Source organism: Podarcis cretensis (assembly GCF_951804945.1).
Source record: "Podarcis cretensis genome assembly, chromosome: 13".
Lineage (NCBI taxonomy): Eukaryota > Metazoa > Chordata > Lepidosauria > Squamata > Lacertidae > Podarcis > Podarcis cretensis.
This window is the reverse complement of record NC_137182.1, coordinates 50,675,656-50,699,862: the sequence shown is the minus strand read 5'-3', so window position 1 is coordinate 50,699,862 and position 24,207 is coordinate 50,675,656. Positions and strand designations below refer to the sequence as shown.

The window sequence follows — 24,207 nt, the reverse complement described above, 5'->3', positions numbered from 1 at the left end:
CTCATGTCGATCCCTCCTGAGTTGGGGGGCAGGCAGTGGCAACGACTTCTTGGTGCGTGGACTCCCCCTTTTAACAACACAGGACTCCCCTCTGCACTTCCACCCCCACATCCCTCCATCCCCGAAGGAGCCATTTTTCGGGGGGAGGGGGGAGACTTACGCCCATGTTTCCTTGGGAGGCTTCCCCCCCTCACCATCTGGATCCTTTTCCTACCGACCCCCCTCACCATTTCTTCCTCTTGCCACCCCCGCCGACGATCATTTCCCATCTGACAGTTCATCTCCCTTCTTGGAGGGGGGGGGAAGAATTTCACATGTGCTCCTTTTAACATTGCCTTCTGTGGCTTCCCCCCACCCCCTCCCTCACCCCACCAGATATATAAATATATATACTACTACTATTCCTCCATTTTGGGGGGAGGGGGGTTATATGGTCCACAGCCTGCCCTTCCCTCCCCCCTCCAATGTCTGGGTGAGAGTTCACCCGCCGCCAGCTCCCTTGCCTTGCGTTTGTTCATCCTCTGACATTTCCCTGGCACCTGAGGTCCTCTCTGCCTTCTGCCATCTCCATTATCCTGGTTCCTTCTCCTTCCTTCTCATGTTCCGTCCCAGCTGACATTTTCAGCCTTCCTTTCCTGGATTTCCACTTGCTCTCCACTCGCCTGCCTTCCTCTCCCTTCCTTCCCACCCTCCCATCCTCTGTGTTTCATACTATTCCCACCTGATCTCTCCATTTGGAGTCTACCTCTTTTTTTGCCTCTGGCTGGGCTTTTCATTTCTCTCTCTCCCCCCCCCCCCAACTCCTTCCACCAGCCTTTATGCTGACACATTTCAGCACTGCTGCTCCTACCGCCGCTTCTTTTTCTCTCTTTTATCCCTGCGGCTCATGTTTCCAGTGGCTATTTTTCTACACAAACCGTCTTCTCTGCCTTCCTGCTACGCTGGGCTGCATTATCTCTCCGACACGGCCAGGCGGTATTCCCAGCTGAGATTCCTTCCCTGTCTATGCGCCCGCTCAAGGCTTGGGTGTGTCTGTTATCTTATCTCGCTTTTCTAGAAGCGTGTGCCTCTTTATTTTCCTCCGCTGGCTCCAGAATAAACTCATGGTAAGTGTGGGAAGTGGCCCTGCAATATTCTCCCGCTCTCTCGTGTATATATCTAGATAAATCTAGTCTGTGCATCTGCAAGCTGTTGTTCCCAATTTCTTTTTCTGCATGCCGTAGTCGTGAAATAAATTTGAGACCTGTTCTTTCCGTTCCTGAGCGCTTGATGCTGTATTCCCAAATGTGCCGTTTCTCCTAGAGATTTCTTTCCATTTGGCAGGGCTGTTTTCTTTGACATTTCGTAGCCAAGGCTTGGTTTGTGCATGTTGTGCATAGATGGGAATCTGCTCCCCCCCCCTTAATCTTTTTGTGGGTCTCTTTTGTATGTTGTTTGTGTCCATCAGAAGAGTAGACAGTGTGTGTTCCTGTGTCTCCATATCTGCAGGCTACTAAATTATTATGCACATGTCTATGAGCAGCCAGCTAATAAGGAATGCTGGGGTGTGTGTACAACAACCCCCCCCCCCTTCTACCCCCCTGTGCTAAAACAATGTTTTGCGTGTCCACATTTCTGTATATGTGAGGTGTGTGCATGCGCACATAACGCTGATTTAGCGTGCAGTAGTGGTCCTTTCTGCCTCTCGCCTGCTTAGGGGTTTTGAGTGCCCTGCTTTTTTCCCTGAGATCTATTTGATCACCTGTGTGTACCTTCTGTGTCTGCGATTTTCCACTTTTCTGCTAGGGTGATGTCAACTTGGCTTCTGCCGCGAATACCTTCTGCTCCTAACGGAATGGGCTTTCTGGTTCTTGTTTACAAAAATGACCCTACGGTATGTGGCCGGGGTGTGCATGCACATAGCAGTGCAAAGGAACGTACGTGTGTGTGTGTGTGTCTGTGTCTGTGTGTGTGATGCTTATGAAATTGATCCCAATACAGAGCACCAAAGTTAATTCAGTGTACAAACCTTTACGTGCTAAAAGGCATCTCTCTAAGGCTGCCTGCCTGCCTCTCCCTCCCTGACAACTTCAGTTATGTTTGCCTAAAACCATGTGTCTCTTGGTGCAGGTTGTTCCCTACCCGCTGTACCATGTGGTCTCCTTCGGCAGCCCTGCTGCCTCTCCTCCGCCCTGGGAAGAGGCTCCCTGGTTCCTGTGAGCGCCTCGATTTTCTCTAAACAGCTCCTGATGCGCCCAGCTAAGCAGGGAGGCCTGCAGCGTCGCCTGTTGCAGCCGATGCCTGTCGCCCAAGAACCCCAGCTTCTCCATTCACATGTGGCCTGATAACCACCGCCAAGAACCAGCCGAGCCCTCCAGAAGGCTTGCTGACCGACGCCAGTACCACTGCCTCTTCTCGTCCACCAGGTCCTGGGGAACACAATGTCAAAGCCGCCTGTCAGCTCCCAGACTGTCTACTCTCTATTATAAGATTCTAAGGAGTTCCATCGACCTGGATAACTCCGCAATTCCTAACCACCGTATATGCCTGTAAACCGAAGGCCTCGCGGCCCTCCCATGCCTGTACTGGCAAGAGGGCCCTTTTAAGCTCTCTTGTCCAAACCGTGACACCAGCTGGGGAAGGCCGGGAAACAGTTGATTTGAGTGCTTATCTCCTGTTGCTGAAGACCTCTAGGAAAACTGTCTCCGAAGACAAGGGACCTCTAGGAACTCTGGAATGTTTGGTGCTAGCCAAAGAAATCCTTTTGGTTTCACAGCCCTCCTTCTATGACTGCAGTCCAATAGCAACTTGAAGACCCCATAGCTCTGTACAGTCAACACCAGCTCGGGTCTTTCGCTCCCAAAGCACGACGGACCACTAGCCGAAGAACGCTGGGTTTTGGTAGGTGTGACTTTTTGTATGCCTACAGGCGGAGATCTCTCGGAGTGCTGGTGTGCTTCTGGTCAGAAAGCCGTGGAGCGACTGTAGTGTTCTTGCATCTCTACTGGCAGAAACAGCAAGACCTCCACGCTTCCGTAATTAAAGACGACCCCCGGGTTTGCCTGCAGGTAAACCAAAGGCTTTGGGGACTCCTGTAGCACAAGGAGTGCTAACTTTTAATACAGGTTTTGCTCTACTGCATGCCTCATAACCACTAAACCTTGGCCTTTTCCTGCAGCCAGCTGCTCTCCTCTGTCCCGGCAAACGGAGAAGCCTCGTGAATCTCTGGTCAGGAAGCCTCCGCCTGCCGGTGGCTCCTTTACATGTCTGCAACCAAAAAAAGCCAGGCCTTGCCTACGCTCTGGCTGTAGCCCTGAAGGCGTAGCTCAGAAGGCCCTCGAGAAGCAGGAGGGGCTTCCCCAATGCCTGGCTGCGAGGAAGGAGGCGTGAAGGGCTGAGGTCTCTCCGCGTGGGGCAGCGCCATGTAGAGGCGCCCCCGAGGGGGAGCGGAGATGCGCGCAGGGACTCGTGGGTAACTGGAGCCCGACAGGCCGGGGAGCTACGTTACATGAATGTCCAACGGAGGCAGGTTCGAGTTTGACGATGGCGGCTGCTATGTGGGAGACTGGGAGGAGGGCCGGGCACACGGCTACGGCGTATGCACAGGCCCCGGGGCCCAGGGGGAGTACAGCGGGCGCTGGAGCCGTGGCTTTGAATCCCTGGGTGTCTACACCTGGCCCAGCGGGAACACCTACCAAGGCCACTGGAGCCAAGGGAAGCGGAGCGGGCTGGGCGTGGAGCGCAAGAGCAAGTGGAGCTACAAAGGGGAGTGGAGTCATGGGCTGAAGGGGCGCTCCGGCGTCTGGGAGAGCCACTCAGGAGTCATCTATGAAGGCATGTGGCGCGAGGGCCTACAGGATGGCTACGGCATGGAGACGTACGCTGATGGAGGTGAGAGGGCTGATCAAAAGCCCTGAGGCAGGGTGGGGTCCTTTTCCATGCCGCCCCCCCCCATCATTTGTCCTAGTGTTAAGTTGGCAATAGGCCCATTCCCTACTTCACCCACCAACCCAAACGCTGTTTTTCGCCATTTCTCCTCTTCCTTCATTGCTTGACCAACTCTTCCCTTCTCCGATTCCCTAAATCGCTCCTTCGCTCTTGCCACACGGACACCAATAGTTCTTCGTCACCCAGCTGTTCTCTCCGTTTCTCCCTCTGTCCATCCATCACAGAGGTGTAGGGGATAGACTGTGAACCCAGGAGTCACGGGTTCAAATCCCTACTTGGCCATGCAGTTTCATGAGTAGCCTGGAAGATGCCACTCCTCGCTTCAACCAAACCCACCATTTCACCCCTGAGGATGAAATACGCTAAACGGATGGGCTCCCCCAAAACCGAAATCAACTCGCTCACACTTCTCCATCTTGTTTCTTTGTTTTTCTCAGTCCTTTCTAGGTGGACGTTCCCCATAAGGCCCACCATTATTTTGTATCCTTATTCCTTATCCCTTCTCCACCTGCCACAAGAATAGTGTGGACCTCTGACCCATGTCCCATGCTCCTCAGAGACACTGGGCGGTCCTCTTGTAACTGGCAGGTTTGGGGGATCATTCCCCTCCTTTCCACTGGGTCAACTTTCTCTTCCTTTCCCTCACCCCTTGCTTCATGTGCCTCCTTCATCCCCCAACCTGTTCACCTGGCTATCCTCTCTCTTTCCACAGGGACCTACCAGGGCCAGTGGCAGTCTGGCAAGCGGCACGGCTACGGCGTTCGCCAGAGCGTCCCTTACCGCCAAGCCGCCCTGGTGCGCTCGCCGCGCCGCACCTCTCTGGAGTCGCTCCACAGCGAGACTGACCCCAATGCCCCTGCTCCACCCCTGCCGCCCCCTCCTCTGCCCCCTCCGCCGCTCCCCGGGGACAGCCCGGCCTCGGGGTCCCGGGGCGGCTTTGTCCTGGCTTTCCCTGGCGATCCGGACTTCCCCAAAGGCGCCAAGAAGAAATCGGGGGGCTTCTTCCGGCGTTCCCTGCTCCTGAGCGGACTGCGGGTGCGCAGGGCCGAGTCGAAGGCCTCCTTGGGGAGCAAGCGAGGGTCTCTCAAGAGCGAGGCCGGGGTCAGCTCAGCCGGGAGCGAGGCCACCACGCTCAGCTACGCTGAGACGGAGCCCCCGGAGCTGCCGTCGACGCTGACCATCGAAGGCTCTTCCACCGAGGTCTACGCCGGAGAGTGGCGCGTGGACCGCCGCAGTGGCTACGGGGTCAGCCGCCGCTCCAATGGGCTGCGGTACGAGGGCGAGTGGCTGGGCAACCGCAGGCACGGCTACGGCCGCACGACCTACCCCGATGGCTCCAAGGAAGAGGGCAAATACAAGCTCAACCGCCTGGTGAGCGGGAAAGTGAAGAACCTCATCCCGCTTCGCCGCAGCAAGGTCAAGGAGAAGGTGGACCGGGCTGTGGAAGTGGCCAGGAGGGCGGTCAGCATGGCCCGGCAGAAGCAGGAAGTGGCCATTGCCAGGTGAGGGCAAAAAAGTTGCTTGTGGGTGCGCAGGTGGCGGGAGGCTCCTCCTGTGTAGTTTTATGGGGATGTGGCGCTGAGGTAACCAAGGTCACACCAGCGAACTCTTTCAAACCGTGTTGGTCTTGAGAGAGAAGGCAGCTCATAGTTGAACTGTGGAACTCGCCGCTGCAGGAAACAGTGATAGCTCACAGCCTAGATGGCTCTAAAAGAGGATGAGACAAATTCAGATGGCTCCTAGTCGCAATAGCGATTCTCTGCCTCCACAGTGAAGAAATAAGGTAAATTTTGAAAGAAAAGTTAATGTTATAATTATAATAATATGCAAAAGAATATTAACAATAGCAGTAGATTTACTTCTGAATACTAGTTGTCAACTGCAGGAATAGAGTACGAATCCTGCCTGTGAATTTTCCACAGGTGTCAGTCACTGTGAGAACAGGGTGCTGGGCTAGATTGGCCATTGAGCTGATTCAGCAGAGCTCTTCTTATGTTTGTATGTTTTTACAATGGGAGATGGATCACCTGAGGGGTTGTTTTTTTGTTTTTTTTTGGGGGGGGATTATACAAAGAGTTGGGAAAGATAAGAGGGTGGAAGTGAGTTTTCCACAAAGTTAGAAAAGGGCTTATTTGAGCCCATTATGGAAATGCATGCAAATTTTAAGAATGCTTTGTTGGCTAGCGTTGGAACTGAACTTGTGGCAACAGTAACTTTGGAGAAAGGTGAATTGGTCTGTAGGGCATTATTGGGAAAACAATACGACCATGCTGGCGCATTGACGTTTTTGAGATAGGTCTGAGGGACCCACACTAAATTTAATATTTGCTTGGGATTAGGGGGCAAATTAAATCTCCGCCTTTGAAAGAAAACAAATTTATTTTGGATTCTAAAATTCACCACCTGGGGACGGCTGTTTTCGTCCTCCACCCCATCCCCCGGAAAGTGTGTCTATCTGATGATTCCTGGGCTCTTCTTCAGAAATGTGAGCCTAAGCCTTTTTTTCTGTCCTGTAGATCTGGACTTAAATACCTGAGTCCTTCTGCCCCTGCCTGCCTAACTTTGCACCCTTCCCTCCAGTTTGGGAGTGCAGGATTATAATCCTGTCGCCCAGCTGAAGTTGGGAGTGCTGCTAGCTGGCTGTGCTCGACTGGTGGTGTTCAAGATAACCATCTTTCCCCCTCCCTCACCACAGAGGCAGCCATTTTAAAAGCAGGACTGGCAGAGCTTCCCTTAACCGGATCCCTGTCCCAGAAGTGGACAGATACCTTTATAAACTCCTCCACGCATGCCTCCCGGGCAGAAAATAAGCTATAAAAGTAATTAACCATAGGTGGGAGAAGACCGTAAAGCCTGTGTGTGTAGCAGTTTGCTTTTCTTAAGCTGGCACTTGGAAGGTGAAAGGAATATCAACTCTTGAGGGGCTGCCTCTGTGGACTCAGTATCAGGACCATCCCTGGCCTTTATGGCGAAGACATTTTGATGGCTCCTGATGCTTGCCCAGGGCTGCCGCCGCTCACTTTTATTTCCTCCTCTTATTTTTTATTTCCCCACACCCTTTCACAATATATATATTCCCCTTATTTGACTCCATGTGCCTTTTAGATGTTCTTAGCCTTCCCTGCTCATCTGACACGCTCTCCTCATGGTTCGTTCCTCCACTTTAACATCTATTCTTCCTTTTGCTCCCTCCTTTAACTTGCAAATCAATTGATTTCCTGCTTTTCACACGCACACAGAGCTTCAGAAAAGTGTGTGTGGTGTGTATGGGTGGGGAGAGAAACATAGCTGTCAACGTTTCCCTTTTTTTAAGGGAAATTCCCTTATTCCGAATAGAAAGAAAAGGGAAAATTTGACAGCTATGGAAAGAAAGAAGGGCCATATAGCTCAGTGGCAGAGCATCTCTCTTGCAAACAGATGGTCCCCACTTTCAAAACCCTGGTAAGGTCTGGAGAAGACTCCTGGTCTGAAAACCCTGGGGATCCATTGCTGTCAGTCATTGTGGACAATTCTGAGCTAGACGGACCAGTGATCTGACTTGGTGTGAGGCAGATTCCTGAGAGAGAGAGAGAGAGAGAGAGAGAGAAGGGAGGAAAAAGTGTGTGCCTTGTCAGGGCAGAGAACAGGGAGGTAGAGGCTGCCTGGTGTAGGCTGCTTGGTCTCCTAGGCAACTGGGCAATGGCAAGGTGATTGGCTAGTGGCTGCTATGGCAACAGCAAGCAGCAGCATCTGCTGGGCATGGACCAAGGCTGGGCTGGGATGGAGAGGGGTGGGAGGGGGGGTGGGAATGAGTTGGGCAGGTGTGATCTGCACTTGCCCATGGTGGTAGGGGGAGATCATAGGGTACGTTCCCAGAGGGGAAAGGGTGGGGGAAGTTGGCTTGGAGGCGTAAAAGCCGTAGGACGAGATACAGGGTACGTGGAGGAGGGTGAGGGTGGGGGTGTTACGTTGTGCAGAAGCAGACTGTAAGTGTAGGTGGCTCGCAGGTTGCTGCGTGGGTGATCAGAAACAAGGTGTTGTGAGGGTGGGCACGCAGACTGGTGCGTTCTGCAAGGAGCAGAGCAGGCTGAGGGTGGGAGAGGCACTGGCTGTCGAACGAAGCAGTCTTGGCAAAATTCACTCTTATTTTTTTTTGTTAGCTTTGTGAAAACGGTTTTTGAAACGTACTGGGGACGTGCAGCTATTAAAACACCATGCTTAAATGCTGACTCTAAACACGCTCACGAGGAGCCAAGTCTCGCTGACGCCGACAGAATTTACCTCTGAGGCACTGCCGCTTAGATGTGTTGAACGTGGTGTGTGTGTGTTTCTTTTGGGGTACGGCAAGGGATTGAGGGGTACCTGCCCCCTCCTAGATGTTTCTCATCCTTATCAACTTCTGGAAATTTGAAATGGTGGTACGATGCCCATCGCTCAGAGACAGACACCATGGGGGCAAAAAGGAGGGGGGGCTTCCTTTATAGGACTTACTATAAAAAAGGGGCAAAGCGATGCTTTAGCTTCAGGATTTCCTGTGAAAGAGGAGCTGTGTCACAAAAGAAACTGGGACTCGGTTTTCTAGGAGTTGAGGCCGTTTCACGCTTGACACATTTTGCTAGGATCCGATTCCCAGAGGAGTTTGTTTTGCTGCTTTCCATCCAAGATCTCCCATAGCGGCACACAAGAAAAATTAAAAATCTATAGGAAAATAATAATAATAATAATTTATTATTTGTACCCCGCCCATCTGGCTGGGTCTCCCCAGCCACTCTGGGCGGCTTCCATAAAACCAGCAGATTAGAAAAGAGAGCGACGATGTCAACGATAAAGTTAGGCAGCTGGCAGACAAAACAAAGACCAGGGGAGAGGAACAAAATAGAAACCACAGTATTATGTCAAAAAGAAAAAGAAATCCCACTGGAAAAGGATGGTCTCCATCATCCTTTGGAAGGAGGAGGCGGCTGTGTCTCTTTGGGGCAGTAGATCCCGAAATAAAGTGCCAGTGCTGGTGTGTATCCTTTCCCCAAACAGGAATGGCAGAACGTTCATCGTGTTTGAAGGAGCCCAAAGATAAGTTCTCTGTTTTCTGGGAAATATTTTGAGAAGCAGCAGGTTTCCTAACAGTTATGCCTTCTCTAAAAGTCAATAAAATAGCTTGAGGTATTCAAAAGAGTTTCAGAATTAGTTTGCCGGGTGCTACAGTGACCTGGTTTACACATGACACTAAACCATGGTTTGTTTAAGCCACAGTTCATTTAAGTAGCCAGGAATTAACCACAAGTTGTCCCACAGGTGATCAAACAAACAATGACTTACCGTATTTTTCGCTCTATAAGACGCACCAGACCATAAGATGCACCTAGTTTTTGGAGGAGGAAAACAAGAAAAAAAATATTCTGAATCTCAGAAGCCAGCGAAAGCAGCGATCCCTCTTGCTGTTCTGGCTTCTGGGATAGCTGCGCAGCCTGCATTCGCTCCATAAGACGCACACACATTTCCCCTTACTTTTTAGGAGGGAAAAAGTGAGTCTTATAGAGCAAAAAATACGGTATTTCTCCCCCCAAATTCCCCCCCCCAACCCCTCTTGTCTCAGGCATTTATAGCTCAATGAGCTTCTGGGATGGTGAAACAACCCATAGCTATGGTAAGATTTACACATGATACCAAGGCCCAGTTAAAATAAACCAAGTTTCACAAGTCAACAACAATCTATGGCTTCACACTGGTTTGTTGGCAGTAACCAAAGCGTGGTTCAGGCAATAAACCATTCTTTGGTTAACCATAGTTTAACAAACCACAGCTTAGTATTTTGTGCAAACTAGGTCAGTGGTTTCTAATAGCTATTAGACACATGCAGTTATTATTAATTCACTTTATATCCCCCTTTCCCATGGACTCCTATGTCCAAAGCTGCTTATAATATCAATACAAACAAGCAAAACAAACAAGGCAGACACCATGGAAGGCAACAGAACTAAAACTGTAGGTTGAAATTGACACGTTCTTTATCAGTAACATGCTATTGAACCTTAATAGCTTGTCTAAACAAATAATATTTCAGAGCATGCCTAAACAGGCAGCATGGTGGCTCTAGCCAGAGACTGCGTCCCAAAATTTTGGTGCTAAAAGGCCGACCTCACACCTCCCCATTAAACCTCTGATGATGACTGTGGCAGATAGATAGTATATATAACAAATAAAATACTATTTACAAATTCTGCAATACCTTTTAAAAGAAAACCCCAAGGCAGGCAGCATAAATGACAATGCCTTTGCCAGCCTCCCGCCCTCTGGAAGGTTTCAGGTAGGAGAAGTTGCTTCTCACACTGTTTTGCTGCTACCGTAAAGGCATTTTCACATACATGAATTCATGAGTTGGTGGGTTGGCGATTGAGCCTGCTGTCTCGGTTTCCTGTCCCCACATATTCATCTCAAGGTCTTCTAAAGTGGCAGTGCCCTCCAGTTTTGTTTTGTTTTTGGACTACAACTCCCATCAACCTCTGGCCCTACAAGAGGACAGAAAGAGGTCAGAGTTAGATTAGGCAGAGGCCTTCTTGAAAACCTTTGCCATTTATTTGTCCATTTTTATTTATTATCACATTGCCACACCCCCTTTTTCTGAACCCCAAAGCAAGTAAGTAAAACAAAAGTTTGCTGTGCATAGGAGAAACTATAGCAGGCCAGGTCTGTACGGCTGGTTGTGTTTGGCCAGTGGAAAACAGGTTGTAGTATTTAGCAATTTGGGAAAGGGAGTGAGATTGGTCGTTACCGCTGCACTGAGCGCTGAGCCTAGGGGGCGCTGCAGCGTGCCACAACTATGACTATGACGTAGTGAGTTGTGTAGAGCAGGCGGCCAGACGGGGGTGCCAAATTTTGGGCTTGCACAGGGTGCCACTGAAATTTGAAAGGCCCAAGTCCGCCATTGCTGGACATACATTTGACTGGTTGGGGTGCGGGGATCCTGTGGCCCTCCAGACATTTTTACCGGACTACAATTCCTATCAGCCCCAGATAGTGTGGGTTATGGCTGGGGATGGTGGGAGTTGGAGATCCACAAAGCATCTCGAGCATGGGTAGGCAGACTAAGGCCCAGGGGCCGGATCTGGCCCAATCGCCTTCTAAATCCGGCCCGCGGAAGGTCCGGGAATCAGCGTGTTTTGACATGAGTAGAATGTGTCCTTTTATTTAAAATGTGTCTCTGGGTTATTTGTGGGGCATAGGAATTCGTTCATTTCCCCCCTCCAAAATATAGTCCGGCTCCCCACAAGGTCTGAGGGATAGTGGAGCGGCCCCCTGCTGAAAAAGTTTGCTGACCCCTGATCTAGAGGGCCACAAGTTCTTGCCTTAGACTGTGTAAGGCAGAACTCCTCAGGCAGCTGATTTGGCTGGCATTTTTTAAAAGTTCTGGATTCAAATAGGTAGCCGTGTTGGTCTGACGCAGTCGAAATATATATAAAAAATAAAGAATTGTAGCACCTTAGAGACCAACTAAGTTTGTTCTTGGTATAAGCTTTCGTGTGCATGCACACTTCTTTTTTATTTTTTCATATATTTCGATATTTTAAAAAGTTGTATTTTGTTTCCTGACCGCCAGGAAAGGGGAAGCGTTTGGTTTTCTGTCCCAGGTGACAAAGTAACTTGGTTGGCCTTGTGTACAATACACCTTTAATTTTATTTATTTACTGTTTTGGAAGGGGGGAGATCAGCAGTTGCTGCTCTGCTTGAGGCAGCCAATATATGTTTTGGGCTGGCCTTGAGGGTGTCGTGAGAAAAATGCTCACATCTTCACCTCAACCATGCAGTTCTCTGAAGCCCTCTTTTCCTTGCAGAGCCGCTGACGCTCGTCTGAAGGCTGCTGCCGCTCTGGGTGCAGCCGAGAAGGCCCTGGAAGCCGCCCGTCTGGCCAAAATTTTGGCTCAAGAACTGCAGCCCATCTTAGCCGAGCCAGGTGAGAGATGTTTGGGATGGTTTGGGAGGGGGGAGTGGGGGTTTACCCTCGAAATAAATGCCTCTCTGGCAAATTTTCCGGGAGGAACGCTTTGGGGGTTACACCATGTCTGACTCTCTTTCTTCCAGGTGGATATGGGGTGGTGAAATTTGACTGGGTTTGCATGTAAAAGGCAAAACGTACCTAACATGGCATCTCTTTTGAAATCCGCACATCTCTGAATTTTGCAATGCAGTTTTCCGGCCAAGAAATGTGGGCAGAAAATCCACCCAAAGTGTGGCTGGAGATGCATCAGATCAGATCAGATCAGATTAGATTATTGGGGGAAAATTGCTTTGCATGTTTGTGTACAAAATTGCAATCTGCGTTGAAATGCTGAAGAATTTTCACAAGGAATGGATTTGCCGGCTGCTGTGGAAAAATGGAGAACTGGACATGTGATGACTTCATGGAGGACAAAAGCTATCAAGGGCTATGCTCTAGCTTTGCGGTCATAGGCGTTCTATCTCTGAATATCAGCTGCTGAGAATCGCAAGAGGGGGAGAATGTGGCTGCGACCACGTCAGGCTTGCAGGCTTCCTGCAAGCATCTCTCAGATGCTGTGAGAACAGGATGCTGGTTTAAACAGGCCGTTGGCCTCATCCAGCAGGCTCTTCTTCTGTTCTTAATATTGGGAAAATGAGAAACAAAAATTGGCAGATTAATCCATTCTTACTTCCATTTGTTTCCTTGGAAACATTTTTTTCTGTAAAGGTAAAGGGACCCCTGAACATTAGGTCCAGTTGTGGCCGACTCTGGGGTTGCGGTGCTCATCTCGCTTTATTGGCCAAGGGAGCCGGCGTACAGCTTCCAGGTCATGTGGCCAGCATGACTAAGCCGCTTCTGGCGAACCAGAGCAGCGCACGGAAACGGCGTTTACCTTCCCGCTGGAGCGGTGCCTATTTATCTACTTGCACTTTGACGTGCTTTCGAACTGCTAGGTTGGCAGGAGCAGGGACCGAGCAACGGGAGTTCACCCTGTCGCGGGGATTCGAACCGCCGACCTCCTGATCGGCAAGTCCTAGGCTCTGTGGTTTAACCCACAGCGCCACCCGCGTCCATTTTTTCTGTAAGAAGTGCTTTTTATTTTTCCATTTCAAGAGGAATTGTGGTGTACGTGTGGGACCCCTGCATTACTTGGGTATTTCTTATCTTATTTTCTGGAGTCCATGGACTGATCTTGGTCTGACACAGCAGAGAGGATGGGATTTTGGTGCAGCGTTAGGATTTTGTGTGTGGTTTCTACCATAAATCGGCTTTTTGCCCTAGACTTCTTGCCCCCCTCTCCTGAGAGACGCACAGTAATCCCGGTTTCTATCCCTAATGCTACTGTAAGCTCATTGAAGGCAGAGATCTTTCTATTTTGCTTGAGGGACTATGCAGTGTCCCAAGTGTGTTGATGGTGTGCTTTCTCTTTCTCTTTGTGTGTGTCTCCCATGTGTCCTGCCTTGAGCTCCTTGGAATGGCAGGAGCCAGAGTCAGGTGAAGGCTGGCAATTTTAAAAACCCACCAGTGCCTTTATTCAAAGAAACCAAAACAGCACAGGCCTAGCGATCCCATCAACTCTTCCCTGTAGGTCTTGCCCCAGGGAGGCGAGGACTGTAAGTCCCCCTGCGTTCCCACAGCTCCCGAAGTCCACTCCTTTCTGGGGTGGTTTTCCCAAGCAATCGGAGACTGTGTCTGAGTGCAACCAGTCTTTCCTCTGCTCTTTTCACTTCTCTGTGTGTTCTGGGAGACCAGGGAGAGGGAAGCTGTTTGCAGCAGGAGGGGGAGACTCCCTGGTTTCTTCAGCAGCCTGGCTCATCTCTGTCTCCTGCCTCCCTCCTCTCCTGCCTCTGAGTCTGGACTGCTGTCTGCCCCAGCCTCTCCCCACTCACAAAGCCCTGTTTCCTTTTCACTTTCTGTGTGCCCCACCACCAACCTCCTGCTTCTGAGCCTTCTTTCCTTGGGGGCTCCCCAGCTTGTGCCCCCCCCCTCCTCTGCATCCAGCCAGTCAATGACATGGAGGAAATAAAGGTGACAGATAAAATTTCTAACCATAGTCACTTACCCCATTGGAAGTCGAGATGCCTGGATCTGAGTTCAGGGGAAGGGGAGCTCTGCAGCTCAGAAGTGCATGCAGAAGGTGGCAGGTTTAATCCTCAAGTGGGTTGGGAAGAACTCCTGCATTAAAGTCTGGAGAGTTGCAGATGAACCCAATTGCCTGGCTCAGGAAAAGGCCACTTCTTGTGTTGCCAGCTCTGCCCTTCTTCTTCTTTTTAAATCTTTTTTGTTGGTTTTTATAATTGCAAGATAATAACAAAATTCTTTATACATGAGATTCTCTGACTCTCGTGACTTCTCTCCCCTTACATGGGTCCTAATAACAATTTTTTTACCAGTCTACATATCAATATATTCTCTATACTTCTCATAACTATTATACATAAACCTCGTTGCTTTACAAGTGATTCTTAAAGTCCAGCTAACGTTTTAATTTGCTTACGGTGTTCTCTTAGGTAAATTATTAATTTCCCCCATTCTTTTTACAAGTCCTTATCTTCTTGATTCCTGAGTTTCCCGGTTAATTTTGCCATCTTGGCATAGTCCAGCTTGCAATTCTTCCTTAGTCGGAATTGTTACTACTTAGAATCATAGAATCATAGAGTTGGAAGAGACCACAAGGGCCATCGAGTCCAACCCCCTGCCAAGCAGGAAACACCATCAGAGCACTCCTGACATATGGTTGTCAAGCCTCTGCTTAAAGACCTCCAAAGAAGGAGACTCCACCACACTCCTTGGCAGCAAATTCCACTGTCGAACAGCTCTTACTGTCAGGAAGTTCTTCCTAATGTTTAGGTGGAATCTTTCTATCTTTGGGCTAATAAAAGTCGTGCAGCTGTTGTCACATACATAAAAAAGTATTTTCTGTTCTTTTGGGATCTTGGTACCTATAATTCCTAACAAAAAGGCTGCTGGTTTTTTAAAAACAAAAGTTATTTTAAGCATTTTCTTCAATTCATTATATCATTTCCCAAAATGATTTTGTTATCTTACACTACCACCACATATGATAAAAGGTACCCTCTTTCTCTTTACACTTCCAGCAGCTATTTGAACTTATTGTATACGTTTTAGCTAACTTAGTAGGAGTCAAATACCAGCCAGCCAGCTCTGCCCTTCTTGGTCTCTTCCACCTGGAGACAGAATCCTGAGTGTGAGCCCTTCGACCACCTGCCCCAGCTCCTGGCCACTCTGGTTATTGTACCGCACAATGCCCCACTTCCTATGCCTTTGAACCAAGGGCTCTGACCCCCTGGCTCCTTCTGCTCTAACCACTAGGCTCCTGTCCTTCCCCAGAGCCCCGCGGCCGGCTAGATTCGGAAGGCACTGACACGGACTTCCAGGAGTACGACAGCCCCCGGGTCTACGAGAACGGCATCACCCCCTCCGACGTCACCCCGGACCCAAGCTTGCCCCCCAGCTACCCTCCGACGCCGCTGCAGCCCTGGCGGGGGGACCCTCGGCGGACTTGGCCCCCCCTGGAGAACGGAGGCCCCCGCCAGCACCTCCCCCCGGAGGCCTCCGACCCCGAGGACGAGTGGGGCTGCCGGGGGAGCTTCCCTTCCCGGACACCGGGGTTCGTCCCCGAGGGGCTGTGGGAGGGGGAGCAGGAGCAGCTCAGCAGCTACGAGGCAGAGGAGGAAGATTACGAAGGGGCGCCCCCACGGCGCCCCCAGCTGGGCAGCCCCGCCAGCGGCAGTTCCGGCAGTCTTCGGGAGGAAGAGGAGGAGGAAGAAGAAGAGGAGGAGGAAGGAGCAGCGGCTTCCAGGCCTTATCCTGCGGAGACCCAGGTGGAGCCAACGCCGGCAGGAGGTCCGGCGGCCCCACAGCTGGAGAGAGAGGAACTGCCTGGGGGTACGGGGTGCTTCGTGGCAGAGAGAGAGGAGCCCCCTGGAGCTGTGCGGAGAAGGGAGAGGCAGGTAAGAGCACAGGTTGTATGACTTTCCTGCTGCCGTAGCCCCACTAGGCTGCCTTGGATTGTGGCCCCCTCTCTCCTCAGGGGCCACGAGATGCCCAGCTCCCCAGTCGCAGAAGAGGCGGCTGCTTATGAGCAGAGCATTTCCTCTGCTGACAGAAATGTCCCAATTTTGCTTCTTCCGGTTAAAACTTGGGTGGGGAGACTTTTTCGCTCCCAGGGCCACACGGCCAGGGAGGGGAATCTTCCAGGGGCCACATGCCAGTGGTGGGCGGGGACTGGGGTAAAAGTGGGCAGGGCAACAGCTGTGTTTTTACACATAGGTAAAGGTAAAGGGACCCCTGACCATTAGGTCCAGTCATGGCCGACTCTGGGGTTGCGGCGCTCATTTTGCTTTATTGGCCGAGGGAGCCGGCGTACAGCTTCCGGGTCATGTGGCCAGCATGACTAAGCCGCTTCTGGCGAACCAGAGCAGCGCACGGAAACGGCGTTTACCTTCCCGCTGGAGCGATACCTATTGATCTACTTGCACTTTGACGTGCTTTCAAACTGCTAGGTTGGCAGGAGCAGGGACCGAGCAACGGGAGCTCACCCCGTCGCGGGGATCCGAACCGCCAAGCTTCTGATCCTAGGCTCTGTGGTTTAACCCACAGTGCCACCCGCGTCCCGTTTTTACACATACAAACCTCTATCCACCCACAGGCGCTATCAGAGCTCAAGGGCTCATTCCAGACATGCAAAAACACTCAGGGAGGGTGATGGGCCTAATTAAGTGTTGTGGCCAAGGGGCCGGGGAAACCATTGGTGGGCGGGGCCAGGGACAAAAGTGGGGCGGGGCTATGAATGCCAAGAGGCATTGCCACTGACAGAAAACTCAAAAGATGGTGTGAAATAGGGCCAGTGAGGGTGTGTGGCTTGTGAGACTCCTAAGGGCCAGAAAGAGGGGCCCAGGGGCCACATTTCTTCTCCAGGCCTCAGGTTCCCTGCTCACCCACCTCTGTTTTAAAGGAGGAGGAGATGGGAAATAGCTTTTTTCTGCCGTGGATATTTGCTGCCAGAGACAGCAAAATTGTGTTGGATGGTGTAAGGCAGCTTCCACAGCAGGGAAAGGATCCACATTTGTGTTTATAGGAGAAGCCGATGGAGGGAAGCTGGGACTTTTGCCCTCGGGAGAGTGGGGCCTAGTGAACCCCTGGAGAGGCATGTTTGGATATCGCAGAACATGTTGCTTCTGTGCTGTCTTAACTGCAAACACACAGGCATTGCTGCCATTTCCATTTTGCATGTGTTTTGGCAGATGAATAGTAGGCAGGCCATGAGCACGTGAAGCTGTCCATCGAACGCTGAGGAAAAACTGAGCCAGTGGAACGTCCACATATCACGCAGATCTTAAAAGGCACAAAACCCCTGTTAAAAGGTGTCAGGATGATGTTTTTGTGGCACAAAACAGGCTGTGTGTTAACCGTCCATTTCAGCCCTTCATCGGAGGTATTTTTCTGCCCAGTGATGTGGAAAATGCATATATATATATATATATATATATGTGTGTGTGTGTGTGTGTGTGTGTGTGTGTGTGTGTGTGTGTGTGTGTATATATATATATATATATATATATATATATATATATATATATGGGTCACTATTTCTCAGATTTGAATAGAGTAATGGCCTTGGAAGATTTTCTGAATCTCTAGAGCAAGGGTGAAGAAGCTGAGGTCTGTGGCCCTTATGTGGCCCTCCAAGCTTTCCAACCTGGCCCTTGAGAGTCTCCCAAGCCGCCCCTCTCACCAGGCCTACTTAGCACCCACTTTTAAGTATTTCAGTCTGTGGCAATACCTCTTGGCTGGAGGCCATGGGCTGGGTGATGCCTGGTTCTCAACATCATGATATATCACCAGCTAAATATTGCGATATACCGATATATCACAACATCTGAAATAAGGATGGAGCTCTGTAGAGGCATTGGCTGGTTTCAGAGTTTTTCCTGCATTGTGATTTTTGCATAGCACACACATCATGATTCGGAATATATTGGTCAAGTCAAAAATTATGAAACTGATATCACAATATGGACTGGTTTTGGATGATATGTTGATATATTGCTCAGCCCTAGGTGGAAGTATGGAAACTAGGGACCTGTGCAAGGCTCACCTTTGCATTCATAGCCCTGTCCACTTTTGCCTCTGGGCCCCGCCCACTGCTGGTTTCTCCTTCCTTTGGCCCTACAGAGCCAGCTAATTAATCCTGTATTTGCACTTGGTGCCTGTCTATTCACTGCTTCTAACGAACTTGTGAAATTTGGGGATAGGTGGGGTGAATGTCCTGCTTCACATCACATTTCTCCTCCACCCCTGTCTCGCTCAGCCCCGCCTTCTGCTGCCCCCTCTAGTCTGAGGCACTAGGAACCCAGAGGACGACTCAGCACCCAGCTCCCATAACCCAGTTTGCACCCGCAGCCACCTGGGATTCTCAGGTGTCATGCAGCTTAAAAACCCTGGGCTGAGTAGCAGCAAAACCAAAAACTGGGGCAGTAGAGCTTTGCTGTGCTGTCTCTCAGCATCTCTTTAAGGTAGGGTCTCCCCAGAGGGCTACAGAAGCCCTGCAGAGGCTTGGAGATTTGCCCTGGTGTTTTGAACACAAGAGTATGGTGGGAATCGCAGCGTCGAGCTGTAATCTACGGAAAGAAAGAAGCGCTTTTCTCTGCATACACAGATGCTCCCACCCCCTTTTATAAAGCAGGGGATTGAAACACCCCCAAACCTCTTTTCCCAGCACCCTACCCCACATTCAGACTCTGTAACTGTGCCCCTCTTGCATGGAGCTAGGAATAAGACCAGGGAGTCCTTGCCCCATTCTGACTCAATGGGTCCGACCTACTTCCTCTGAGGAAGCAACAGTGTAATTGTTAGGTCTTTAAGGTGCCACAAGACACCATTTTTTGCTGCAGAAGAGTGGGAGCAATTAGATCCTAGCTAGTTCCCTTCCTGTGGGTCCTCATCAGAACCTTTTGCCCTCCCATCCTCTCAGCCTGTTTCCTGAAACTGTAATATTCCGTTGCTTCCTAAGCCCCACTGCCCTCGAGAACAGAGTGTCTGGCTTCCGCTGCTGTCCCCTTCCGTTGTTTTCTCTTCCTGCCTCCCTCCATTTTCTCTGTTTCTTGAGCTCCACGTTTTGTTCTGAGTTCCCCCCTTCCCTTCCTTCCCTGGACCTAGAAGTGATGATGCTGGCAGGAAGAAATGGGAGGGGCCGGAGGAGTGGTGGGAGGAGCCTAAGTGCCAGGCCTCCAATGGGGATTGGCCGGCATTCTTCCTTCCGTCTCATAGCAACCAGCATCCCGCACTCAGCAGCATCCCTCTCTGGTCCCTCCTTCCCTACTGCAGCAACGCTTGGCCCTGCCCATCGCTGGAGAGCCGCAGTGGGGGACACTGGGAGTTTGCTGGCAAGCAGGACTGCGGGTCATAAATAATCCAGAGGTCCTGGTCGGGAACAGCAAAGAGGGCAGAGCTACGTCCAGCCCCCCCCCCCCCCCCCGGGGCCGCTCTCCCTTTCCCAAAGACCTCAGGAAGAGTAAACGATACGCGAAGGATCCGTTTGGATATTTCCCCACCCTTTGTTGTTGTCAAGAGCCATGTGGACACCCCACACCCGTCCGGTGTGTTGTGCCTCCCCCCCCCTCCCCATTTAACACAGCCCCACGTGGCTGGCTGGAATGCTGACTCCCGAGTAATTCCCCCCACTGTTCATTTAAGAGGGGAATTGCGCACGAAAGGACAGCACCCTGCCGGGAGGAGGAGAAATAGCTAGCTTCCCAGCAAGGAGGCTGGGGGTGCCTGATCAGCACCCACCCATTGCCTTCCCAAATGAACCCCACCCCCCTCACTGCAGCAAGAAGGGGAGTGCGAGAGGAGGGCTGACTACACAGTCCATCCGAAAACCAGAGCACCTGAACTGAAGAAGAGTTAGCTGAGGCTCATCACGACTCAATATTCCGATTCAAGCTCCTCAGCAGGGCTTCCTCGGCCTGTCGCCCCCCCCCCCCGAATCTGGGGCTCAGATATATCACTCCTGGACAGGGAGGTTCCATTTTGCCATTGCTTAGAGAGTGCTCTTACGAGGCGTGGCTTCAGGAGAACTGAAAACGGGCAGGAAGCAATGCCAAAGCTTCCATTTGCCAGCTGTGCTGCTGAGCCTTCCCCAGGGAGACATGGTGGGTGATGTCTGCATCCTTTTCACCAATAATAATAATAATAATAATAATAATAATAATAATATATATTTATTATTTATACCCTGCCCATCTGGCTGAGTTTCCCCAGCCACTCTGGGCGGCTTCCAATCGGGTGTTAAAAACAATACAGCATTAAATATTAAAAACCTCCCTAAACAGGGCTGCCTTCAGATGTCTTTTAAAGAGAAGACAGCTGCTTATTTCCTTCACATCTGAAGGGAGGGCGTTCCACAGGGCGGGCGCCACTACCGAGAAGGCCCTCTGTCTGGTTCCCTGTAACATCACTTCTCGCAATGAGGGAACCGCCAGAAGGCCCTCGGAGCTGGAGCTGGATCTCAGTGTCCGGGCTGAACGATGGAGGTGGAGATGCTCCTTCAGGTATACTGGGCGGAGGCCGTTCAGGGCTTTAAAGGTCAGCACCTGCACTTTGAATTGTGCTCGGAAACGTACTGGGAGCCAATGCAGATCTCTCAGGACCGGTGTTATGTGGTCCCGGCGGCCACTCCCAGTCACCAGTCTAGCTGCCGCGTTCTGGATTAATTGCAGTTTCCGGGTCACCTTCAAAGGTAGCCCCACGTAGAGGGTGTTGCAGAAGTCCAAGTGGGAGATAACCACAGCATGCACCACTCTGGCGAGATAGTCTGCAGGCAGGTAGGGTTTCAGCCTGCATACCAGATGGAGCTGGTATACAGCTGCCCTGGACACAGAATTGACCTGCGCCTCCATGGACATCTGTGGGTCCAAAATGACTCCCAGGCTAAGCACCTGGTCCTTCAGGGGCACAGTTAACCCATTCAGGACCAGGGAGGGATGGGGGAACCTGATCTCCAGGTGGACTCGTAGCTCTCATCAGCCCGTCAACATGGCCAGGGGAGCAATGTCTGGAGGGAGGCTCATTCCCCATTCCTGTTCTGCAGCAACCCAGCTCAGAGCTGTACCCGCCCCCCCCCAATTTGAAAACTATGCTTTGCACCTTCCCTACCCAAGAATCCTGGGAATTTTTGCCACAGTGCTATGAATTTATTTGGCTAGCAAGCCCTGACCCTTCCTTAGCAATCCTCAGTTGGGTTTATTTTATATTACATTTCCCCCCACTGCTCTTCGTTGCAAACCACACCAGGAGGATATCGAGAGGAAACAGGCCTTCAGGTTTTGGGGTCCCCAAATCATTTAGTCATTTGCAATGTCGACATACATGCCTTGTGTATAGCGCTCAGAAACAAATAGCTTGTCCCAATGATTAATCTGAAGGCTTCATGTCCACAGTCTGAAGATGTTTTGGCACTCCTAAATGTTTGTATCGGCACCAGGGATACCTGTACTCAGAAATATGCAAGTAAACGTTTTTTAAAAAGAGGGGAGAGAGAATCAAGCGCGAATGTTCTGCGGAATGTTTGAATCTGTGCGAAATTTCGTTTTAAGCTTTCGGCGGATGTGGGCCGGTCTTTCTGCCTGACTCCTCCCCTTTCCCCCCTCTCTCTCTTCCAGGGAGCCCACCCATTGGTCGTTGCTGCTGTCCTGTTGATTGACGTGAGTCTAGCCTACCTATTCTCCCTCCTCCTCACTTGAGATGGGTGGGGGCAGAGGGGGTGCCTTTGACCCCGTCCCCCCCCAACGCCCCACGACGACGGATTGGTAACAGACTCCAATCTCCTCCATCCTCTGCCTTTCTTCCTGGAACCCCCCCCCTTTTCTCTTTTTTCACTCGTCTTTACACCCCCCCAACCCTTTGCTGCCTCCTTCCCCCCTCCTTGACCTTTCTAGATTGTTTACATACGAAGGGCTCTCTTTCTACTGGAGATTTCACTGTTTTTTCTTGCTCCTTTTTCCTGGTCTTTTCACCCCAGCTCCATAATCCATCTTTCTTAACCCACACTTTGAAACTCGGGCTGGGTGGGGGGTCTTTTCACAATTATCTTAATGGGGGGAGTCGAGGCCAAGGGGGCGAGTTTTGAGCCCTGTGGGGTTTTAAAACATTTTTGGGGACCACGGACTGTAGGGGACCCCAGTCTTGCCTGCCTGCCATGAAATTGCATCCCCGTTGTCTCCTAAGGAGTCGATTCAGAACTCTCCCCCCACTGTCTAAGGAAGATTTGGGGGGATTGATACTTAACAAACCCTGCCCCCCAACCATTCCAGTACACATGAACATTAATTCCCCCCCTCAAGAGATACTCCACACAAGTATAAAGAAGGGGGGCGATCTGTTTGCTTAAAGAAAAGGGTATCCAATTCGTATTTGTTCCCTCCTCACATTTTTTTTCCTACCAGCAGATGGCGCCAAGAGAAAATGGACACCCATCCCAAGAATGGGGCTCCTTTTAAACAGAGTTTGCAAAATCCTTTCTCCCCCTTTTTTCCACATTCATATTCTCACTTTCTATCTCTGTCTGTCTCTCTCTTTCTGTCTGCCACATCCTTTCCCTGAGGGAACCGGAACCTTCTTTTCAAACAAAAACAGACAAAAGAAGAAACAAAACAAAAAAAGGAGAACTTTTTATTTACGCTTTTATAAACCTTTTTCTCGCAGCGTTTGAATAATTAAAAATAAAAACACTATAAATTAACGAGAGGGTGAAAGGGAGATTCCTGTTAGCTTCGGAGAAGGGGGTAGTGTTCGATTCCCATATACAGGAAGTCCCAATATGGAAAAGGGGGCATTTGCTAGGCCACACTAGGAATTGCCCTTTTTTCCCCTTGCAGCAGAATTGTGATAGGCAAAAGGTAGGATGCCCTGCTGTGTATATGACAGGTGGGAGTGTAGCACCTTGGGGTGCCCCTCTGCTACCCCTGCACGGGGCAATGGTGGCACGAGGCCAGCGTTGGGACGAAAGGGGCAAAAGGAGGGTGTCCCGCCCCAAAGGAGGTTTGGAGAATGAAGGGCCTGACCGTGAGGAAAGGGGAGATCTTGCCTTCTAGAGGGTATAAGAGTTGACCCCTATGGGGGCAAAAGTTGTGTGCCTTTGGAAAGAAGTGCAATAGGAGAGACCCTGCATTAAAGGGGCTGAAAAGAGTAAGTCCCGCCTTTTTCAGGGTGCTCAAGAGTGCAATACAGGAAGTCCTGCCTTACTGATGGCAAGGAGAGGCAATTTAAGGGCAAAAGAAAATAAAAATAAATAAATAAGAGGGCTTTAAAGGGAGTCAGGTGGGGAGGCTCGGTGGGCCCCCCCTGCTGCATCCCTTCATGTTCTGGGTGACTGGGAACCAGAGAGGAGAATCGGTAGATAAAGGATGATGACGGAGGTCCTCTAGTGTATTTTTGGGGTGTCCTCCACAAGGAATCTCCCGCTCAGCCCCTCCCTGGATTCTGCATGAGGAAGCGACTGATCCTTTGCTGCGTGCTGTGTATACTGAGAATGTCTGTATAGCCGACAAAAAAAAAAAAACAGGAAAAAAAAAATCCCTTCCCTAGAGTTTTCTACCGCCTGCCCCCACCCCGTCTCCTCCAGTGCTTTGCTCCGGCCTTGATCCGAAGACTTCCCTTCCCTACCCTGCCCTCTCTCCCTCTTCTTCCTGGTTTGCCTTTTTGACTGGATATTTCTTATTTCGTGTCTTTGGGATTGACAAAAAAACAAAAAACAAAAACATTAAATAAGTCTTGCAGGAAAAAAAATAATTTAATAAAAATATATTAATAAAAAGCTTGGAAACGGAAGGGTGTTTCATTTGGGGAAGGTATACCATGTGTAGTGATAACAGGAATATATTTTAATTACACCCCCCCCCAATCTCGTGAGTGGTGTGAGATTCCAGGAGCACCAGGCATGCTTATCAGAGTCCGTGTTTCCTTTTGAAGCACAGCAGAGACTCTGGTGTCTTTATGATACATGGTTTTATTTACACTTGCCTCCAACCTGAACCCCAGGGTGCAGGGGCTTCCAGCATTACACCGCAGAGGGTCCCCACAGATCCGTAACGTCACACATGATTTATGCTGTGCTTGCGATGTCCTATTAAAGGTAAAGGTAAAGGTACCCCTGCCCGTATGGGCCAGTCTTGACAGACTCTGGGGTTGTGCGCCCATCTCACTCAAGAGGCCGGGGGCCAGCGCTGTCCGGAGACACTTCCGGGTCACGTGGCCAGCGTGACATCGTTGCTCTGGCGAGCCAGCGCAGCACACGGAAACGC

General features: G+C 50.6%; 1 protein-coding gene across 1 annotated transcript; it reads left to right on the top strand.

Moving 5' to 3' along the window:
• The first annotated feature begins 14 nt into the window (after nucleotides 1-14).
• JPH4 (junctophilin 4) lies at nucleotides 15-23,192 on the top strand. The gene is made up of 6 exons (XM_079951878.1): nucleotides 15-1,106; nucleotides 2,110-3,870; nucleotides 4,640-5,429; nucleotides 11,736-11,854; nucleotides 15,233-15,855; nucleotides 21,568-23,192. The coding sequence occupies exons 2-6, from the start codon at nucleotides 3,492-3,494 to the stop codon at nucleotides 21,646-21,648; spliced, it is 1,992 nt and encodes a 663-aa protein (XP_079808004.1). The 5' UTR covers nucleotides 15-1,106; nucleotides 2,110-3,491; the 3' UTR covers nucleotides 21,649-23,192.
• Nucleotides 23,193-24,207: the final 1,015 nt, after the last annotated feature.